Source organism: Sycon ciliatum, chromosome 10 (assembly GCF_964019385.1).
Source record: "Sycon ciliatum chromosome 10, ocSycCili1.1, whole genome shotgun sequence".
NCBI lineage: Eukaryota > Metazoa > Porifera > Calcarea > Leucosolenida > Sycettidae > Sycon > Sycon ciliatum.
The window spans coordinates 29421076-29441194 of NC_088652.1; the positions used below are offsets into that span (position 1 = coordinate 29421076).

The following is a 20119-nucleotide window of genomic DNA, read 5'->3' on the forward strand; positions in this document are numbered from 1 at the left end:
GTGACATGTATTGTAGGATGCTCAGTGTTGCATGTATGCACATCATGTGACATGTATTGTAGGATGCTCAGTGTTGCATGTATGCACATCATGTGATATGTATTGTAGGATGCTCAGTGTTGCATGTATGCACATCATGTGACATGTATTGTAGGGTGCTTGTTGCATGTATGCACATCATGTGACATGTATTGTAGGATGCTCAGTGTTGCATGTATGCACATCATGTGATATGTCACACTACAGGGACTGGGAATACTCTTACGAGAAGAAATTGCAAATCTTAGTTAGCCTTGGAGAGGCTCTAAGAGATCATCATCTAGCACTAAAATCACGTAGAACTTTCAATACAGAACATCATGGAGAGAGAGAGAGAGAGAGAGAGAGAGAGAGAGAGAGAGAGAGAGAGAGAGAGGGGGGAGAGAGAGAGTATTTGCGCATGCTTTTTACCTTGGGGTCCGATGCATCGTCCTTTGCTCAATACACTCCCCGGCTCACACTCAGTACAGGCTTCAAGATTAGATGGATCTTCAGTGGTCTTGTCTGGGGCGAGTACAAACGGTGGGCGGTTGCACGCTATGCAATTGTGTATGCCGCATGCTGTGATCAACACATAGACAACAAAGAACATACACATGTAGTACAATGTACACTAAGTTAGGTTGATGGTTAAGCTTCGATCGTGAGCGGCGTGCGCACAGGAGTGTGAGGAGCAGAGGAACAGCAAGTCACACAAGCCATATCGCAAATATGCACACAATGAATGAACATCCACACCAAGACGCAAATATATACTTCTACTTAGGAGAAAGAGAGACAGATTGAGCAAGATAGGAAGAAAGAGAGAGAGAGAGAGAGACAGAGAGAGAGAGAGAGAGAGAGAGAGAGAGAGAGAGAGAGAGAGAGAGAGAGAGAGAGAGAGAGAGGACGAGAGATAGAGATAGAGCCTTACCAAAACAAGCGCTGTGCTTTGATTCCATGACTGTTGTTGGTTCAAAGCCTGGCGTGGTGCACTGTGGCAAGCATTCCTGACCTTGAATTACACCAGAGCATTCTGTTTATGTTGTACACATGCACATACACACGGACACACAAACACACACACAAACGCACGCACACACGCACACACACAGTGAAAACATTAGGCTATTTGTAGGAGAATGAGGGCAACACAGAAATATACATTCCGAGCTCATCATTAACCATAGACAGTTGCCCCCCCCCCTAAGTCCAATGACATACTTACACCATTATCAAAGAGTGTGGCTGAAAACTTGTGCAGGGTGACAACATTTACGTTATCAAGGCCCTGTGGCTGCAAATCAATGCAGACTGCAACCTGCAGACGTGTGTAGTGCCAAGACTGTGACAGTAAAATATCTTCGAGGCTAAACGTATTAGAAATGTTCTGTATATTGAAGTTTTTGTAGCGTTCGACGGATGAGGCAACAACAAATCACTACAAGAAAAAACAATTCGGATTCAGAGATTGAGTAAAAGTGGGAATGCCAAGTTTCTCGGAATCACCTTGAAGGGAAATAGGTCTAGGCAGTCAGGTATGCACACACACTCACTGTACTGCAGTGTACAGAGTGTCGTACATCACAGCGTGGCAATGTGGTAATTGAAACAAACGTAATTTTCTTTGCTGAGCTCTTTTTCGATCGAAAATTGACGGATATTCGTATGGCTTTCGTTTCTCCAGGCAGTAACGACCAAATCTTACAATTTTTTAAATTTTATTATACTCTAATATCTAGCAAATGGGACTGGAAATAAAGACACGGTTCACGGGGTACTCAGCTGGAGGCCGCGGTTTTCACAACAGTAGCAACGCCACCATCCTTCAAGGAACGCCACCACCCTTCAAGGAACGCCACCATCCTTCAAGGAACGCCACCACCCTTCAAGGAACGCCACCACCCTTCAAGGATCAAAGGCGCAGATGCAGCTCTTAAAGGGATGGGAGGTAAGTAGATCAGACCCACAACAAAGTGGTAATAGACCGAAAATCCCATTCGCTGCATCCATGTTTCCCTCGTGCCAGGCCACGAGAGACCAAATTGGGCCTTGAAATAGAACACAAAATGCAAACAATAGAGGAGGTGTTAGCATCATCCTCTCATATCATGGTCAACGATATTCATCATTAGTCTTGGAGGTTGACACCACTTACCATCACAGCTCTCACCCTCCCAACCGGACTTGCACATACACATACGGCAGAGCTTGTCTACATTACCGTGGATACACTTCTTCGTACACTCTATATAAGGAAGAACAGACGTTGACGCAAAACATACAAGAACCATCCCGGTGTTACAGAGTTCACGACATGTTTGGGAGATGAATAGGTGTTTCATTTGCATCATGGAATTGCGAAGCACTCATGACGACCAAAAGCACGACTGGTATGTCTCCATTGGTGCTCGCTCAGGTGGCGAATCAGAATCAACACACACGCACATGCACACGCACATGCACACACACACACACACACACACACACACACACACACACACACACCTCAGACCTCAGACCTGCCCATCGCAGAAGCAATGATAGCGAACAGCTATGTTAGACATAGCAACTAGTGCTGGGATTACACCATTCAACAGCTTGCAAGGCTGATGAATTGACCGCCACTAATTTTAGCACACACACACACACACACACACACACACACACACACACACACACACACACACACACACACACACACACACACACACACACACACACACACACACACACACACACACCTTGACCTTTGACGCCCATCGCCGGAGGCGATGATAGCAATGCTACGGCAGAAGCCATAGCAACTTGTGCTGGGATTGCACCATTCAACAGCTTGCAAGGCTGAAGAATTGACCGTCACTATTCAGCCTGGTCTACACCATACAGCTATTTTGAAGTGACTTTTTCTGGCCAGTGAATCCCTATTTTTGATCTTTTCATTTTTTTCCCGCACACACATCACACCACATACTCCGGCATGCACTGGCTGTTGGTAACCACCCAGGAGAATGAAAGAAAAGTCATGAAGAGTCCGAGAAAGAGAAGAAAGACATGTGTGACCATAATCGTCGGGAATCGAACCCGCAACATATCAGCAGCGATTTCCACACACACACACACACACACACACACACACACACACACACACGCACACACCCACACAGACACTCACACGCACTCACACACACACACACACACACACACACACACACACACGTTCACAGGCATACATACATACATACACACACATACAGACAGAGAGTAAATGTGTGAGTTTAGTTGTCTTACCTGAGCAAGTAGTGCCTGACCAGCCTAGTTCACACATACACTGTGCAAAGGGTCCTTCTGCACCATATCTGATTTTACAGGTCCTACAATACAGCATGCACACATATACACATACCCCCCCCCCCCCCCCCACACACACATACACACGCACACACAGACACAGACACACACAGACACACACAGACAGACACACACATACATACAGATAGACAGACAGACACACACATACATACAGATAGACAGAGACACACACACACAGCAGAAGAGATGAAGACAAACAGAACAACACTATAATTTTAACAAACCCCAATTGTCTTGTCTCTAGTTTCTTTCTTCAAACGATGAAGAATCAATGGCTGTCAATAGGCCAATGGAGACAATGGGTCACTTTATTGAACTCCAAAGGATTTACCAAAATCACCATTGTAAAATTCCTCGGTTGCGACAGTACACATTTGTGAAAATACCAATTTTATCATAACAGGAAGTCGCCAATTGTTCAACCAATAGTTCTGCGCTTACCCGCCGTTTTCACAGGCATCAACCTCGCCGCATTGATGCAACTGGTACTGACAATATTCGCCATAGTAACCATCGTCACAGATACAACGCGTTCCGTTATGCTCATTCTCCGCCACTGGGATGCTGTCGGACAAACGCAGGTTGTTGAATCTGGGACAATGCACCGTCTCACACCTGCCATTAGAACCACAGCGTTCCTTATTTTGAGTGCAAGTTTGCGGACACGCATCACATCTGCTACCATAGTAACCATTGAGGCATTTGCATGTGTAGCCATCACGTGTATCAATACACGCTGCACCATTGGAGCACGGAGCACTCAGGCATTCGTTGCTGCCCGCTGCCGTCTTCACGCAATTTGGTCCGATATGTCCGGCCTTGCAAACACAATTCTCGGCACTCCGATCGCATACACGGTTCTCTGAGCAGCCGTGTACACTACAAACGCTGAGAACCGGGTCGGTACAGTTCTCCCCGGTCCAGCCCCGGGAACAGGTACAGTTGTATTGCCCCTGTCGGTCCAGCAGACATAGTGCATCATTCTCACACGGCTTAGCGCTACACTGTGTTTTGTTACACACATCACCTTCATAACCAACTGGACAGCGGCAGAGATAAGACTCGCCACTAGCAGCGCACGTAGCGTTTGATGCACATGGTAACGAGCTACATGGCGACATTCGTGTCTCACACAGTGTTCCTGTCAGTCCAGGAGGGCATGAACATGATTCATGCGTGTATTCGTCTTGGCATGCTCCAACGTCATTGCAACGACATTTTGCTATTTTCTTCTGGCACCGATCTCCATGGAAACCTTCAGGACATACACACATAAGCCGGTTGTCTATAGCAACACATGTGCTGTTGTTCAAACAAGGAGATGGGATGCAGGGAGATGATGACTCTGATGTAGGGGAGTCGGTATATCCTGCTGCTGGTGTGTTGGGTGATGTGATCCCTGCTGTTGATGATGCAATCCCTGCTGTGGATGACGCAATCCCTGCTGTTGATGATGAAATCCCTACTGTGGATGATGTATTCCCTGCTGTTGATGACGCAATCCCTGCTGTGGATGACGCAATCTCTGCTGTGGATGATGCAATCCCTGCTGTGGATGATGCAATCCCTGCTGTGGATGATGCAATCTCTGCTGTGGATGATGCAATCTCTGCTGTGGATGATGTAATCCCTGCTGTAGATGATGTAATCCCTGATGTGGATGATGTATTCCCTGCTGTTGATGATGTAATCCCTGCTGTGGGTGATGCAATCTCTGCTGTGGATGATGTCACTTTTGAGGATATGTCTGTCTGTGGTACTGTCGTTGAGATGGTAGTATTTCCTATCACTGTGGTTGTCTCAGAAGTTGTCACCTCCAAAGCAGTTGTGCTATCTGCTGTTGTGGAGTATTCTGCTTGAGGTGATGTAGCTGCGGGAACTGATGATGTCATCACTGAGGAATCTGATGTAATGCCATGAGTAGAGTCTATGGCTACTTTCGTCGGCATTGATTGAGTTGCATATATGGTTGTTGCGATGGTTTCTGACGACGGTGATGATGTCATGGCACTTGATGGTGATGATAGCATGGTACCTGGTGATGATATCACAGTACCTGGTGATGATATCTCGACACCTGGTGATGATATCACGGTACCTGGTGATGTCATGGCATCTGGTGGTGATGATGTCATGGTGCCTGGTGATGATGTCATGACACCTGATGGTGATGATATATTAATGGTACCTGACAATGTCATGTCATCTAGGGGTGATGATGTCATAGTACCTGGTGATGATGTTATGACAACTGGTGATGGCATGGCTTCTGATGACAGGGATGGTGTCATGAGAACTGGTTGTGATGTCATGGTACCTGGTGATATTGATGTCATGGTACCTGGTAGAGATGATGACATGATACCTGGTGATGATGGCATGGTTTCTGATGACAGTGATGGTGTCATGGTAACAAGTTGTGATGTCGTCATGGAACCTGGTGATAATGATGGTGGTGATGTCATGGTACCTGGTAGAGATGTCATGGTACCTGGTGATGTCATGACACCTGGTGATGATGGTATGGCTTCTGATGACAGGGATGGTGTCATGGGAACTTGTTGTGATGATGTTATGGTACCTGGTGGTGATGATGGTGATGATGTCATGGTACCTTGTGGTGACGATATTATGGTACCTGGTGAGGGTGGCATAGTTTTTGATGACGTTGATGATGTCATGGTACCTGGTGGTGAAGATGGCTTGGTTTCTGATGATGATGATGATGATGATGATGATGATGTCATGGTACCTGGTGGTGGTGGTGATGATGGCGTGGTTTCTGATGATGTCATGGTACCTGGTGGTGATGATGTCATGGTACCTGTTTCTGTGCCTGCTGTTGACTGGTTAGAAGAAAAAAATTCAGTTTTCGGTTGTGGAAATGAGGAAGATAGTAGTGTTGAAATCTGGATACCTGTTATGGCCGTGGGTGATGATGATGATGTCATACCTACAGTATTAGGCTGTGATGGTGTTGCCTGGGAAGAAATTGACACTGATGATGTCATCTCTACTGGGGTAGATGGAGATGATGTCACCATTAGGATAGAGGCATCAGTTGACACGGGGAGTGCTGCAGGCGAGTCAGATGATGTCTGGCGCTGTACATTGGTCGATGAAGTAGAGTTCTCAGCTATAGATGTATTTGCCATAATTGTATCATTTATAGTGGACGCTGCACTGCGAGACTGGTTCGCTACTCGTGTTGCAAAGTCAGGCGTAGCCACAGTACTGGAGATGGGGTCTGATACATATGCTGGGTCTGTAGCTGTGTTTGGTATGGGTGGTGTAGCTGATAAAGATACACTATCTCTATTTGTGTTTGGTATGGGTGTGACGACCAAGTCTTGCACTGCACTTGTAGCTGACGTATTCGTGGTAACCACTAGGGGTGATACCGTGGTACTGCTACTGTTGCTGCTGTTGCTGCTGGTACCGCTGCTGTTGCCAGTGCTGCTGTTGTTACTGTTGCTGCTGCTGCTGCTGGTATTGCTACTGTTGCTGCTGTTGCTGCTGGTACCGCTGCTGTTGCCAGTGCTGCTGTTGCTACTGTTGCTGCTGCTGCTGGTACTGCTGGTATTGCTACTGTTGCTGCTGTTGCTACTGGTGGTACTGCTGTTGCCGGTGCTACTGGTGGTGCTGGTACTGCTGGTATTGCCAGTGCTGCTACTGGTGGTGCTGCTGTTGCTGGTGCTACTGGTGCTGCTGGTGTTGCTGGTGTTGCTGGTGGTACTGGTGTTGCTGCTACTGTTGCTATTGCTGCTGCTGCTGCTGCTGCTGTTACTGCTGGTATTGCTGCTGTTGCTACTGGTGGTGCTGGTATTGCTGTTGCTGCTGCTGGTAGTCCTGCTGGTGTTGCTGGTGGCGTTGCTGGTGTTGGTGTCTTGAGGAGCAGTACTTGTCAGTTGCTTGTTGCTCTCAGAACTTGATGAGAATATAGACGTGGTGGTGGCGGTGGTGGCAGGGGTAGGAGAGGTGGTGTTTGTCGCTGTTGTTGTTGTGTTGCCGTGGTGTTGACATGTTTGACCATAGTAGTTGTCGATGCAGAGACATGCCGAGCAATCTGGTAGCAGAGCTCCACCATTCTCACAAAGCAAAGTGCAGGCTACAGAACACAGATGTAGGTCAATAGAAAAACACACAACACACATGCAATTACAATTACACCCTTGCAAGAACTTGGAAATCTAGTTGGTAGTGTACCAGAGTTTGTTAGGTGAGACGATAACATGACGTGCAACATCATACTAACATGCCATCTTAATAGGTTTGTTTTCTCATGACGGCACTTAGCAATAAATTGCCATGCAATGCTGGCTGTGGAATATTGAGAGATCTAATCATTCGGTCAAGGGTGCCGCTATGATATGCATTTTGACGGTGGAAGCGTTCTGTGAGAACGCTTTCGGTGATTTGCCTTTTCAGTGAGGCCTGGATTTCTGTCAAGTCCTGCTTGGAAGTGGAGGGATTTTCCTAGCTGTGCTGCGACCCACAGGTAATTGAAACATGGATGCAGTGAATGGGATTTTCGGTCTAGTACCACTTTGTGGTGGGTCAGATCTACTCACCTCCCACCCTTTCAGGAACTGCATCTGTGCCTTTGATCCACAGAGGGTGGTGGCGTTCATACGGATGCGGGATACTCAGTCTCACTGAGTGAAACTCGAACCGTTTTTTTGGGGGGGTTTCTCAAATTTTCTGTGAAATTTCGTAATGTGAATGGTCATTCGAAGTACGTATCTAATATTGACGGAGTACGAGGTCAATATAGGAAATAAAAGGCGAGTAAAAGACCGAGGCGAAGCCGAGGTCTTTTACGAGGTCTTTTATTTCCTATACTGACCAAGTACGAAGTCAATATTAGATTTATCACGACTGACCAAAGCATGTGTTCAATCGCTAAAAAGGAGTCAAATATACGCAGTCAATATAGCCCTAAGGAGTGAAATATGCAGGAATATTTGACTGCTTAGGTATGGCAAAAATCTATGTGAGTCAGTACTAAGGGAGTGATAAACTGTAGTATTGTCGTGCGAGCTGTCAAACTGGTTTTCAGCAAACCCATCGTAGACCCATAATTATGATTGTGCCACATTCTGAATGTGTCCCAAATACATTTTTGCTGTGTTTCTGTGCTCGCAAATTTTGGAACAGAATCTTGCCAGCGAGCAGGCGCTCTGTTCAAAATGTTCTCGCGCACGAGTTTACACGAAAACAATAATTATTATTACTAGCATTCGAAGAGAGGCACTGGCAGAGAAGTTGCCGTCGAAAGCGCTTGGAACTCCACGCCTTTCAGGACGGACGTAGCGTTGGACAAATATTCTAGAGACGTATCTCTGGATATACAATACGTACTCGCTAGGACGTATCTCGGGATATGCAATACGTACTCGCTAGGCCGATATGTCTAAACAATATGGCCCACTTAGTTCGGCCAATATTCACAGTTGAGCCTCACCTGTGTATTGCTAGATTCAACCACTGAGCTCATTCCTTCACCACCACCACCAGCAACGGACTCAGTCAACACAACTGCCATGCATGCTCAAGCACTGACCAACACTGAGCAACTGGAACTCTGGTAACACCGGCCACACAGCCGTTCCGAAAAAGCCAAACTACATTGTATTACTTCACTCGTGACTTCCCCTTCAAATGCTACACGTACAGGAGAAAACATTTTGTCACAGAGTCGTCTGCAACCCGCAGGGGATAACTGTCAACTGAAGAAAGTAGATTGGATAATTCTGCAAACTCTATATCTTTTGCCATGGCCGGTAGGTTGTGAACGGTAGTGAACGATCGGGACGTCAACTCGCAGTACTACTAGTACTACTAGTGCACTCTAGCGCTGGATTCTTTGGAACGAAACATTATTTTCCCGCTCTGGTGATGTATTTCAGCACCAATCTTTGTGCTGCCCATCCGTATCGGATCCGCAGCTCACAGATCTGTTCATCGCACCCTGAGAAGCGTTTCGCAGAACGTCTAGATACCGAGGATCCGTTGCGCGGTGCGGTTGAGCACCAGTTCTACAGCTCTGGCAGTCTGGGCAGAGAAATCCAACTAACTACTTCATGCCTAAAGACAAAGTAGCCCTGCGCTCAAATGCGTCTACAGTACAGTGCTGGCAACTGAAATCCGACCCCCTGAGCAGTGTGCTCACATCGCAAAGACCCGAAATAGAGGCCGCTAGAAAGTGAACGCGCCGCCCAGGGGGTCGGATTTCAGTAGCCAGCATGCACTGTACTAGTGGTGTGTGTGTCCTAGAAGTTCATCAGGTGAATGAGGTCGGATTTCTCTGGCCAGGGCAGTAGCTGCTTTCTCTTGTACTAAGTTGTAGTCTTGATCTTAGAGTCTTGTTCTCCGTAGGCGTTACCATAGGCATAGGTAACCTCTCTACCATGTACCATAAGTCCATAGTTAGTCAGTTACAATGTCATGTACATGACATGTGTAGTAGATCATCTATACGTAACGATGACCATGGTAAGACTAAAGTGCTCTGGAGAGCATGCGACCCTAGACTAGTAATCATGGTAATAATGTACTATTCTCGCTCAAATCAATCCGCACAAATCCGAACCACGTACCACTGGATATCATCGACGAGAGAGAAGAGAGAGAGAGAGAGAGAGAGAGAGAGAGAGAGAGAGAGAGAGAGAGAGAGAGAGAGAGAGAGAGAGAGAGAGAGAGAGAGAGAGAGAGAGAGAGAGAGAGAGAGAGAGAGAGAGAGAGAGAGAGAGAGAGAGAGAGAGAGAGAGAGAGAGAGAGAGAGAGAGAGAGAGAGAGAGAGAGAGAGAGAGAGAGAGAGAGAGAGAGAGAGAGAGAGAGAGAGAGAAAGAGAGAGAGAGAGAGAGAGAGAGAGAGTGTGTGTGTGTGTGTGTGTGTGTGTGTGTGTGTGTGTATGTGTAAGAGAAAATCTGTGGGTGCACAGCCATCCAGTGCATTTGCAGATTTGCGTGCTTCTCTTGCGACGGGCGTATACATGGTACATGGTACATGGTGTATGTGTGGCAAGTCGAGCATCCGTCTTTTGTTCCGGCTGTAATGTCTGCGAGTGGAGGAATTGAAAAGGCAGCAACAGCCCTCTGCAAGCGAGTGGCCTCCCTGGTGGCAGCCTTCATCAGGTGCAAGATTTCATCTTCCTTTTGCGTTCCTGTATCGTGTGCCTGCGTGGATGCAGACGTCGACGGCTTTATGCACGCAGGCACAAGTCTATAGTCAGTTATCTACATGTACATGTACATTGGGTAATACCTCTGTTGCATTGCCATTAGCAATAGCAGAGTCCCAAGTACCGGGTTAGCAGTTTCATACTACTAGTACACGACTACACTAACGATTATCGATTCCACTCTTAACTGTTAACGATCGATATGCGAGTTATCGGTATAATTGTTTTTTCAGCCCTAATTAATTTTAACCCTTTGAGGACTACCCAACCTGACCCAGCCTGAAAGGTTGAAGCATACACATGATACATGCCAAACCTGCCAAACTTTGACAACCTGAGATCGGGAAAGTGACACACCTAGGCATGCAAATGACGTATACAGATTTAGCCGTGAGACACGCGACAAATACACCTTTGAGTGCCTACTAGTAGTATTAGGACCCTCGATATCGGGACGGTCCCGGCCAAATCGGCATGGCTGGCAGGTACCCCGTCCTCTCTTTACTTCGTCTCATGTAACGGTATCGTGTCTGACAGGCCGATTGATTGTGATTGAGTGACAACGACACAGTCGACAGTTGGTGTGTCGGATACGCGTGCGAAGACGACACGTAGATCTACGCATACGCCTTTACAGTATGACCTGAAAGTCTTATTGTAGTGCGGACATTCTTAATTACAACCTTTAGGGAATCCATATTTAGATTGTAAGATGGAAAAATGTCGGCACAAGTTATGCGGTCGAGTCCACCAACTGAACCAGATTTTGAACAGTCAGACATGCACAATCCAGCACAATTTTATTGCCACAAAAGCACGAAAATACTCTTGTCAGTTTTTCTTTGCCAGTTTTGTGCTAGATTGTGCGCGTATGACTGTTCAAAATCTGGTTCAGTTGGTGGACTCGATCGCATAGCGTGTGCCCACATTCTTTCAGGTTACAAATTTTTCCTTGGATCACCATCTGAGTTCCATTTAGATGTAAAAAAAAGACGTGTTAACCCTTCAACCAGTATGGCCTCAACCAGGGAGTAGTATTTTACTACTCCCTGGCTTCAACTGTGTCGACACGGACCGTGTTTTGAGGTAGGAGTCTACTGATACATGTACATGTACATGGGTAATTTGCCAGACACTACGTAGCAGGGGCGTGAACCGGCCTCTCGCTCAACTCGACTCTACTGGGTGACGCGGCCCCACACTTTGATCTGGTCAGCTGCATTATGTTGCTTTTCGGCTTGCTTGGCCGAGATAATTAATTATTTTGCTGCTGTCGTCATCACCGTCTCTCCTGCTGCTGCTGCTGCTGCTGTGTATCCTGGCACGTGCACGGCGGAATAACAGCGCTAGTAGAGCCTAGGGTAGCATGTACCAGCAGGTTGCAGGGGTAACCACTGACCAGCCAATGTGAGCCTGTCAACCTACTTTGCCATGTTTAGTACACACATTCTCTAGGTCCATGACGCAATTGCATCACGAACACCACCAAGCAACGGAAGCAGTGAATTCTTGGCTCAGTTCAGATCGCCAGGCTCAGTTCAGATCTTGGCTCAGTTCAGATCTTGGCTCAGTTCAGATCTTGGCTCAGTTCAGATCTTGGCTTAGTTCAGGGCCAGGCTCAGTTCAGATCTTGGCTCAGTTCAGGGCCAGGCTCAGTTCAGAAGGCCAGGCTCAGTTCAGATCGCCAGGCTCAGTTCAGCTCAGTTGGCTAGTATAAAACTCACAATACACAAGTAGCTAGTAGTAGTCAGTTTTTTTCTTTTTTACTAGAGCCACGTAAACCCGTCATGTGTGAGCCATGAATAATGGTAGTGGTGGCGTGGTCTGGGATGCTCTGCCGACCTTGGGTCTCGGCTCATCACAACCAGGTGCGCCAATAGCAGAAAGAGAAAGAGAGGGAGAGAGAGAGACATAGAGAGAGAGAGAGAGAGAGAGAGAGAGAGAGAGATAGATAGATAGATAGAGAGAGAGAGAGAGAGAGAGAGAGAGAGAGAGAGAGAGAAAGAGAGAGAGAGAGAGAGAGAGAGAGAGAGAGAGAGAAAGAGAGAGAGAAAGAGAGAGAGAGAGGGAGATAGATAGATAGATAGATAGATAGATAGATAGATAGATAGATAGAGATAGAGAGAGAGAGAGAGAGAGAGAGAGAGAGAGAGAGAGAGAGAGAGAGAGAGAGAGAGAGAGAGAGAGAGAGAGAGAAGAGAGAGAGAAGAGATAGATAGATAGATAGATAGATAGATAGAGAGAGAGAGAGAGAGAGAGAGAGAGAGAGAGAGAGAGAGAGAGAGAGAGAGAGAGAGAGAGAGAGAGAGAGAGAGAGAGAGAGAGAGAAAGTATTAGTTGGTTACTTTCTGCCAGCTTAGCGCGTCACTTATACTTTATCCGACTAGCCCGATACTCGGCGATAGAACGCTTTCCAGGGTCTGCAGCAGCTAACCTTCCATCTATGGTTCCAGCACTGAGAGAACTTACTTACTGAACCGTGATCGCGAATCACGTGACACTACCAACGTCTAAAGGGCAGCAACCGGGAGTGATTACAACCGTGTGAACGTGATGTACATGTGTTATACACACAAGACACTAGTGCCGTAGTGGCGGTAAAGTGCTCTCAGATCATGTACCGATACAAACCCAAGTACGCAATACAGGTACATGCGCATGTAGCTAGCGACTGCATAGCGTGGATTCTGACACAGTAAATGTCCCCTGGCTAACAAAGCTGATGGTCCAACACAGTTACCGATTTGTATGCAGCTTTGTGGTATTGATCACTTGTTGCACGCGATCGGATGATGCACAAGATTGCAACGCCCCCGGCCGGATAACTAACCAATTACACGTACACGTACGTCAGTAACGACATCAAATAGGAGCGTTTTCCCAAGCATTACACACACGGTAGGGAACACCGTTTCGGACAGAGTTGAGTTTCTACACCGAGTTTCGTACTCCACATGACAACCTTCCGGAAATGGAACACAGATAACATCAAGAGTACATATCCACCTAATGTACTCTTGTTCACATGTATTCAGAATAGAGATTCGAAGCAGTTGATGATCAACTTTACCACGTGACATACTCAGTTACTGTGCATGTGCTGGAACTTGGTCCATTGTGTTCCCAGCATGCAGGGAGCGTGACTTTGTACCACTGCCTGCTTCCAATACGTGAGCAGTTCAGACCATTACAATGCGTTACAGTGGCTTTTCACCTCGACTGGTTCTTTGCATTCTGTAGCATTACACTGCGAGAGAAGCTCTGCCCTGCAGGATTGTCATGGAGCGCTATGGCAGCTACAGTAACATCGCCTGTGTGCGGGTTTAGAGGTGATACGTTGGTAGAAAGCACTGGTTTTAGAGGTGATACGTTGATACGTTGGTAGAAAACTGAGTTTCATGTTCTATAAGTGATCATATTATTTTAGTCGTAACACTCGCAAAACCTCGCCTGACATTGTCGGGCAGTCTTCATTCCATGAGGTGATTGATATCCACACAAGACTTTACTCCCAGAGCTCACATAGATCTACTCTAGCTTGTACAGTAAAACCTGTCAATGCGACCACTCGGATACTGAGGCAACCACCTGTCCAAGAAGACCACTGAAGCTAGCACAAAGGGATGCTATTTCCAGTCAAATGACCCTGGATAAGGAGGTGGTCGTCTTAGACAGGTTTCACTGCACGGAGCTACACAGTCATGTACACAGTGTAGATATTTCATGGATAGCAGGCACCACTCGTTGATCACTCACTAACCATCCCAGATGAGCCAATACATTATACCCTACACTGTGCTATTTGCCTCCTAGTCTATTGGTGAGCAATTCCGCTGACACACTCTTCATATGAACAAATTCTGGCATACTCGTACACTGAACACAGCAGCAACACGGTTACAACGAACGTGCCCGCAGCAGCAACACTGTAACAACGAACGTGCCCACAGCAGCAACACTGTAACAACGAACGTGCCCACAGCAGCAACACGGTTACAACGAACGTGTCCACACTCCTCTGACCTTTGTGTTGAAAATATTTTCTCATCCGGTTTATGTTTCCAACCAAGATTTCTATATTTCTCATCAACCACTATTAGACATTCTTGGAGACTGCCTCGGTGTCTGGCACCCACTGACTGGTTCTCTGAATACCCTTTGAGCAGGTAGTGAGCAATCTATATCTACAAGGCATTGAGCATATATATAGGTAAACTCCGGCATGGGGAAAGGGCAAGCCTTTTCAATGTGGTATGCTGTTCCGAGGAGACACTTGCATGCTACAATCAACTGCAAACATTCCTCATTCGGAGAGATGCTGTTCTAGCTGTCTGCAAGTGCAGCTTATTCAAGTTATTGTGACGTGAGTCGCTGCTGGGATGACAGCTACACCATAGCTCAGCGGTTAGAGCATCGCTGGCCTCAAACGAAGGTCCCAGGCTCGAGTCCTGGTGGTGACAGTCAATTTTTTCTGCAGACTTTTCCTCTTTTTTTTCTTTTCTTTTTTTAATTTCGGCCAGTCGGCTACTATCATTTTCGTCTTGGGGGTTAGACAAGGGGAAGTAGCCATGTCGGGGCGTGAGCCCGCCTTTCGGCACCGGGAGTTGCAGCTCGCTCGACTTGACTCTACTGAGTGCAGAGGACCCACCACCTTGATCTGGTGAGCTGCGTCGTGGGGATTTTGCAGTCAGATGTGCGACTGCGGGGCTCGAACCCGCGACCTCTCGGGTCGCAGGCAAGTGCAGTACCCAATGTACTACCGGGGAGCCCCTACTTTTCCTTTTCCATTCCCGCAGCCAGTGAATATTGTGAGTTTGTTCTCGAATGGATAATCCTCTCCGTTATCGTCTCCTGTATTGTAATATGTTTCAGCGTGACTGATGCCCAGTGATGGTGACTCGTACAACTAGAGAAAACTGAATCTGCGCAACATGTAGGGCGTCTGAACATGTTCCAAACACCTGTTGTTAGTGTTGGTCCCGTGCATGGGGATAGAACCGTCGAACAACATCTCACTGTACGGTGACACATCTGAGTGCAAATCCCCGCGACGCAGCTCACCGGATCAAAGTGTGGGTCCTCTTCACTGAGTTGAGACAGAGTCGAGCGAGCACTGTACTCCCGGTGCCAGAGAGACGGGCTCACACCCCAGTGTGGCAAAGTCCCCATGTCTAACCCCCAAGACGAAGTGAATACTGTGCAGTGCTGGCAACTGAAATCCGACCCCTGAGCGGTGCACTCTCATCGCAAACGCCCAACACGGGATAGTATTAAAACTACGAAAATACTAGTAGAGACCGCTAGAGAATGTGAACGCATCGCTAAGGGCTAAGGCATCGGATTTCAGTTGCGAGCACTGTAGTAGTCCATACTTGCTAAAGTTTACAAATTGCACGTTTCGAATGTACGTTTCGAATGTACGTTTCGAAGTGTTTGAAGTACAATCATGTAGATAGTCCACCGGTACATGCACTTTCGAGAACATGTCTGCACCGCATACACATCAAATACTTACACAATGTCATAGAAGATCCTGACATTGTTCGACTACTTGTTGTACACGTTTACACTATGCATGTACATACACTGTATGCAATCATGCACTATGCTAAACCAAGAACCCCCGGGGGTTATGTACTCTTGCCGTCTTGGTTAAAAGTTGTATCCCTGTACATCATTGCCAATATTATCGTCACGTTCCATGCAATATACAAACGCGTTAAATGGGTATTATGTTTAGATGTATGTCGACACAGTGCAAACACGTGACTCACCTAGGCAAGATTCACTGCTGTTGAGGCACGCCTGGCATGGTCCGGGTTCGGCTGTTAACGACGGGAAACTGAACTCATGAACACTCAAGACTCCAGCGCTGGTACCTCCTCCGACACCTCCTCCCGCTGCTGTTGTTGCTGCTGTTACTTCCGTTGTTATTCCACCATCCACACCAGTACGAGTACACAGAAGATTAGTTTGAAGTTGTCTATCTGTTGACGTAACGATCGTTACGGTTACTTCGGCAGTAATTCCGTCATGTTCCTTTCGACGACAATTCTCAACTACTGATACAATTGTCTCATTCTGTCCCAGAAGAAGCTCAGCTTGCAGAATGCCTTGCAACATGACATTCTTACTGGATATGTCACCTTGCAAAACGGAGCACTCAGCTCTTCCGTCCGCTCCGCTAACAGCCGAGTTACTACTCGTCGTAATGCTGCTGCTTGGAGCACTGGTTTGGGCGGTGCTGGTATGGATAGAGCCAGCCATCAACACCAGCCATACTGCTAGGACGCCAAGAGCGCCTTTTAGTTTCACACCTTGCAGCGACATTCTAGCACCTGCCACGGGCTGGGAAAGTGGTAACACACGAATCCCCCAATCCACCTCGCGCTTATGGTGGGCGATAAGGGAACCTTAGTCTTAGCACGGTCTTCAACTACATTTGCGTAGCCCATGTAGCAAGAACGTTATGCGCAAACAACAGAACATTTTTACACGAAAAAGAACTTACTGCATGGAAAGCAAGATAATTTGAGTCGAGATGCAGCTCGCTAGCAACGCCAACCACTCAAATGGCATTCCCGACGACGTCCAAGTTGAAACCATGCAGCACCATCATGACCACTGCTACCCGTGCGTAGCGCGACCTTAGCGGTGCATGAAGAGTGTCACTGGGACGGTGGCTGGCAGTGCGACTGGCAAGATGGTGCTACTGGCTTCGTTGGGTGACTTCGTTGGGTGACTTGGGGTGACGGCCGGGGGCTGTAGAATACGGCTACCCATTCTCAGTAACATGTATTTCTCAGGGCCGGGACCGGTCAATTCTGTCTGCCAATCGCTTGTGTGAGTGAAAACTCTAAGTATAGTTATCGCAAGCTGAACCCCCCCCCCCCTCTGTGTGTGTGTGTGCGCGCGCGCGCGCGCGTGTGTGTGTATGTGTGTGTGTGTGTGCGTGCGTGTGTATATGGCGTGGTGTGTCTGTGTGTGTGTGTGTGTGTGTGTGTGTGTGTGTGTCTTGATCTGTTTCATTCGGATCTTATGCACTCTACTGACTGTACCCGGCACCTCGCAATGAACTCGCAATGAACTCGCAATGAACTCGCAATGAACTCGCAATGAACTCGCAATGAACTCGCAATGAACTCGCAATGAACTCGCAATGAACTCGCAATGAACTCGCAATGAACTCGCAATGAACTCGCAATGAACTCGCAATGAACTCGCAATGAACTCGCAATGAACTCGCAATGAACTCGCAATGAACTCGCAATGAACTCGCAATGAACTCGCAATGAACTCGCAATGAACTCGCAATGAACTCGCAATGAACTCGCAATGAACTCGCAATGAACTCGCAATGAACTCGCAATGAACTCGCAATGAACTCGCAATGAACTCGCAATGAACTCGCAATGAACTCGCAATGAACTCGCAATGAACTCGCAATGAACTCGCAATGAACTCGCAATGAACTCGCAATGAACTCGCAATGAACTCGCAATGAACTCGCAATGAACTCGCAATGAACTCGCAATGAACTCGCAATGAACTCGCAATGAACTCGCAATGAACTCGCAATGAACTCGCAATGAACTCGCAATGAACTCGCAATGAACTCGCAATGAACTCGCAATGAACTCGCAATGAACTCGCAATGAACTCGCAATGAACTCGCAATGAACTCGCAATGAACTCGCAATGAACTCGCAATGAACTCGCAATGAACTCGCAATGAACTCGCAATGAACTCGCAATGAACTCGCAATGAACTCGCAATGAACTCGCAATGAACTCGCAATGAACTCGCAATGAACTCGCAATGAACTCGCAATGAACTCGCAATGAACTCGCAATGAACTCGCAATGAACTCGCAATGAACTCGCAATGAACTCGCAATGAACTCGCAATGAACTCGCAATGAACTCGCAATGAACTCGCAATGAACTCGCAATGAACTCGCAATGAACCAACCAATGAACTCGCAATGAACTCGCAATGAACCAACCAATAATAATAATTATGCAACAAAGCAACACGGTCCTGTTGTTCCCTGACAGTCCCGACATACGTCATTATGATTGTTATTATGCAAGTGATTGTAGTATGAACATGATTGTGTACCTGCACACTCACTGTGTACGAGTACTAGTACAGTGCTGCTCAATGAAATCCAGTCGCCCGGTACTGACACGGTGCCCACATAGGCACATGTGCTACTACACTGTATGTACTACACTGTATGTACTACTACCGGTGCACTGGCGCATACAGGTTACATACATAATCATGTAGCTGTCCTTAGTACACTGAAAATCCGACCCAGCGAATGTTGTGCAGCTCAAACCATGCGAACATTGGCATGGGAGAAATGGTGCGGGGCGCAAACTTTACTTACTTGATTCACGAGATGAGATTTCTTTGTCTTTGGCACGACTGTATGTCATCAAAAGACTTTAAATTTGGACTGCATCCGTCTTGGCTCTTGCTAGCAAAGCGTAGCAGGTCCAAACCTGTAATACTTCCACACCCCGACACTCACTAGGCTACAGCTACTGTACATGCATTCTACTGTATCACCTACGCAACACCCGTGTACCTGTGCACCTGTGTACATGATAATGCAAGTAGTGTGGGTAATACTACTAATAGGTTGGAACCAGGGAGTAGTAAAATACTAGTAAAATACTACTCCCTGCTTGGAACCATCGGCTCTCCGTACATCCACCTACAACTACTGTCTTGTACAGTGCTAGTGCAGTAGTGCCAGTGGCGTTGACTGCATCAGTACTACGGTAGTTCATGGCATGATACATGTACTTTAAGATTAGTAGTTGACTGTAGTATTTTAGTGCTACAGTATAGTGCTGGCTTTATTGGTAACACTACCCATACCGGACCCCTACTGCCCTAGCAGATCAGACACGGTCATCCCAAACGCACAGACTCAGTCGACCACTACACATAACTACATGATCGTACACTTTGTTTGTGCATTGTCACGTGGTCTACAGACTACACAGCGTGTACATGTAGGTAGATCACATGACATGCGACAATGCCAATCCACACACGTATATACAATGTATACAGCACACGAATCATACTGTCGCTGCTGGAAATCTCTTAGAAAGAGTCCTTTCCACCAGTTCACTGACAGCACACACCATAGACCATAGACATCATTACTCTTCAAAGTCGGGACATTGGTGATCCAAGCAGTAGCAAACAAGTTCTTACTTGGTATTATATAACCCAATACTGGTTCAGCAATACTGGTTCAGAACCAGTATTAGATAAGGCCACTGTTTCTGAACACAGTGTCCTCCACCTTGTTTCATGCTGTCAATCTAACAATGAGTTCTTACTTGTAAAAAATTCTATCATTCAGGCACTCAGCGGTACATTGGCAGAAATGTCGTTTTGATATAATTATACGAAGTAAGCATATGCATGTACGGCCATACCAACACATGCACACATGCACACATGCACACATGCACACATGCACAGTGCACACTGTACACAATGTACAATGTACACTGTAG

At 46.9% G+C, this 20119-nt stretch overlaps 1 protein-coding gene across 1 annotated transcript in view; it reads right to left on the minus strand.

The window, feature by feature from the left end:
- Positions 1 to 17148, minus strand: part of LOC135826568 (uncharacterized) — a 33813-nt gene extending 16665 nt beyond the window's left edge. The window contains exons 1-6 of the mRNA XM_065339173.1: positions 16348 to 17148; positions 3832 to 7498; positions 3310 to 3392; positions 2177 to 2266; positions 953 to 1054; positions 451 to 600 (exon numbers count right to left, since the gene is read on the minus strand). Of these exons, the coding sequence (XP_065195245.1) occupies positions 451 to 600; positions 953 to 1054; positions 2177 to 2266; positions 3310 to 3392; positions 3832 to 7498; positions 16348 to 16903 (4648 nt within the window). The 5' untranslated portion in view covers positions 16904 to 17148. The remainder of the gene's footprint in view (positions 1 to 450; positions 601 to 952; positions 1055 to 2176; positions 2267 to 3309; positions 3393 to 3831; positions 7499 to 16347) is intronic.
- Between the last annotated feature and the right edge of the window lie 2971 nt (positions 17149 to 20119).